Source organism: Oncorhynchus gorbuscha, unplaced genomic scaffold, assembly GCF_021184085.1.
Source record: "Oncorhynchus gorbuscha isolate QuinsamMale2020 ecotype Even-year unplaced genomic scaffold, OgorEven_v1.0 Un_scaffold_2471, whole genome shotgun sequence".
NCBI classification, from domain to species: domain Eukaryota; kingdom Metazoa; phylum Chordata; class Actinopteri; order Salmoniformes; family Salmonidae; genus Oncorhynchus; species Oncorhynchus gorbuscha.
Window position 1 is genome coordinate 65,001 of NW_025746974.1, and position 2,500 is coordinate 67,500.

The 2,500-nt window shown below is 51.4% G+C and overlaps 1 protein-coding gene across 1 annotated transcript in view; it reads right to left on the reverse strand.

Annotated features, from left to right (window-relative positions):
* The window catches only part of LOC124025847 (caskin-2-like), a 32,409-nt gene extending 30,554 nt beyond the window's left edge, over positions 1–1,855 (reverse strand). Inside the window, exon 1 of the mRNA XM_046339155.1 lies at positions 1,729–1,855. Within this exon, the coding sequence (XP_046195111.1) occupies positions 1,729–1,832 (104 nt within the window). The 5' untranslated portion in view covers positions 1,833–1,855. The remainder of the gene's footprint in view (positions 1–1,728) is intronic.
* Positions 1,856–2,500: the final 645 nt, after the last annotated feature.

A 2,500-nucleotide genomic window follows, 5' to 3' on the forward strand; every position in this document is an offset into this window, starting at 1 on the left:
CAGAGGAGAAAGAGGAGGAGAGGAGGAGAGGGCAGAGGAGAGAGGAGGAGAGGAGGAGACGGTAGTGGAGATAGAGGAGGAGAGGAGAGAAGGGCAGAGGAGAAAGATGGAGGAGAGGGAAAATAAGAGGAAGAGAGAGAGAGAAGGGAGAGAGGACGAGGAGAGGGAAGAGAAGAGGTGAGGAGTAAGAAGGAGTAGAAAAAGGAGAGGGGGAGAAGGAGAAGAGGAGAGGGGGACAAGAGGGGAGGAGATAGAAGGAGAGGGGAGGAGGAGAAGAGGAGGGGAGGAGAAGAAGATGGGGAGGAGATAAAAGGAGAGGGGAGGAGGAGAGAGGGGAGGAGAGAAGAGAGGAGAGGGAGGAGAAGAAGAGGGGGAGGAGGAGAAGAGGGGGAGGAGATAACAGGAGAGGGGGAGGGAGGAGAAGAGGGGAGGAGATAAAAGATGAAAGGAGAGGAGATGAAAGGAGAGAAGGAGAGAGGAGATGAGGAGAGGAGGAGAAAGAGAGGAGAGAGGAGGAGGAGGAGGAGAGGAGAGAGGAGAGGAGAGGAGGAGGAGAAGGAGAGGAGATGAGGAGGAGAAGGAGATGAGGAGGAGAAGGAGAGGAGATGAAAGGAGAGGAGATGAAAGGAGAGGAGGAGGAGAGGAGATTAAAGGAGAGGAGGAGGAGAGGGAGAGTAGATGAGGAGGAGAAGGAGAGGAGATGAGGAGGAGAAGGAGAGGAGATGAAAGGAGAGGAGGAGGAGAAGGAGAAGAGATGAGGAGAAGGAGAGGAGATGAAAGGAGAGAGGAGGATGAGAAGGAGAGGAGAGGAGGAGAGGAGGAGGAGAAGGAGAGGAGGAGAGGAGGAGAAGGAGAGGAGATGAGGAGGAGAAGGAGAGGGAGATGAGGAGGAGAAGGAGAGGAGATGAGGAGGAGAAGGAGAGGAGATGAAAGGAGAGGAGGAGAAGGACAGGAGATGAAAGGGAGAGGAGGAGGAGGAGATGAAAGGAGAGGAGGAGAGGAGATTAAAGGAGAGGAGGAGGAGAGGAGAGTAGATGAGGAGGAGAAGGAGAGGAGATGAGGAGGAGAAGGAGAGGAGATGAAAGGAGAGGAGGAGGAGAAGGAGAAGAGATGAGGAGAAGGAGAGGAGATGAAAGGAGAGGAGAGGAGGGGGAGTAAAATGAAGGTAGCTGGTAACTCAGCATCTTTAAAATAGGTTCAATAATCACACTGAGCTGAAGTGAAAGGGAGGCTGCAAACGGACTTTTCTAAGACCTGATATCCTGCTGACCAGATATTTCATCCCTCCATCCACAACAAAAGCAACCACTAAAGTGGCAGAAATCTGTACGATGAACCAAAGTCTCACAAATGTAGTAGAGAAGGTAGAAAAGTTGTACCCCCTGTCTCTCTCTCTCATATAGAATATGGCAGCCACATTCCCCTACAGAAGCAGAATGTGTAAGAGGGATGGAGGAAGGCTTATCCAGGGAATGTGGTGATTTAAGGCGGATGGGAATCATTAACAGCGTGTCAGAACCTCTTGAGGTTATGGGGTTCGAGGGTGGAGATCCAAGTTACGCAACGTCAACAACGCACACACACACACACACACACACACACACACACACACACACACACACACACACACACACACACACACACACACACACACACACACACACACACACACACACACACACACACACACACACACACACACACGTCAGGGACAGTCACTCCTCTCACCTGATGATGTCTTTGTGTCCGTTGCGAGCGGCCAGGTGAAGGGGCGTGTTGGAGGCATTGTCTAAACCGTCTAGCCCCTCCCCCTCCAACAGAGCTACCACCATGTTGCTGTTCAATAACAATTGAGCAACCTGAGAGAGAGAGAGAGACAGAGAGACAGAGAGAGACAGAGAGAGAGAGAGACAGAGAGAGAGACAGAGAGAGAGAGAGAGAGAGAGAGAGACAGAGAGAGACAGAGAGAGAGAGAGAGAGAGAGAGAGAGAGAGAGAGACAGAGAGAGAGAGAGAGAGAGAGAGAGAGAGAGACAGACAGACAGAGACAGAGAGAGAGAGAGAGAGAGAGAGAGAGAGAGAGAGAGAGAGACAGAGAGAGACAGAGAGAGAGAGAGACAGAGAGAGAGAGAGAGAGAGAGAGACAGAGAGAGACAGAGAGAGAGAGAGAGAGAGAGAGAGAGAGAGACAGAGAGACAGAGAGACAGAGAGAGAGAGAGAGAGAGAGAGAGAGAGAGAGAGAGAGAGAGAGAGAGACAGAGAGACAGAGAGACAGAGAGAGAGAGAGAGAGAGAGAGAGAGAGAGAGAGAGAGACAGAGAGAGAGAGAGAGAGAGAGAGAGAGAGAGAGAGAGAGAGAGAGACAGAGAGACAGAGAGAGACAGAGAGAGAGAGAGACAGAGAGAGACAGAGACAGACAGAGAGAGACAGAGAGACAGAGAGACAGACAGAGACAGAGAGACAGACAGACAGACAGAGAGACAGAGAGAGAGAGAGAGAGAG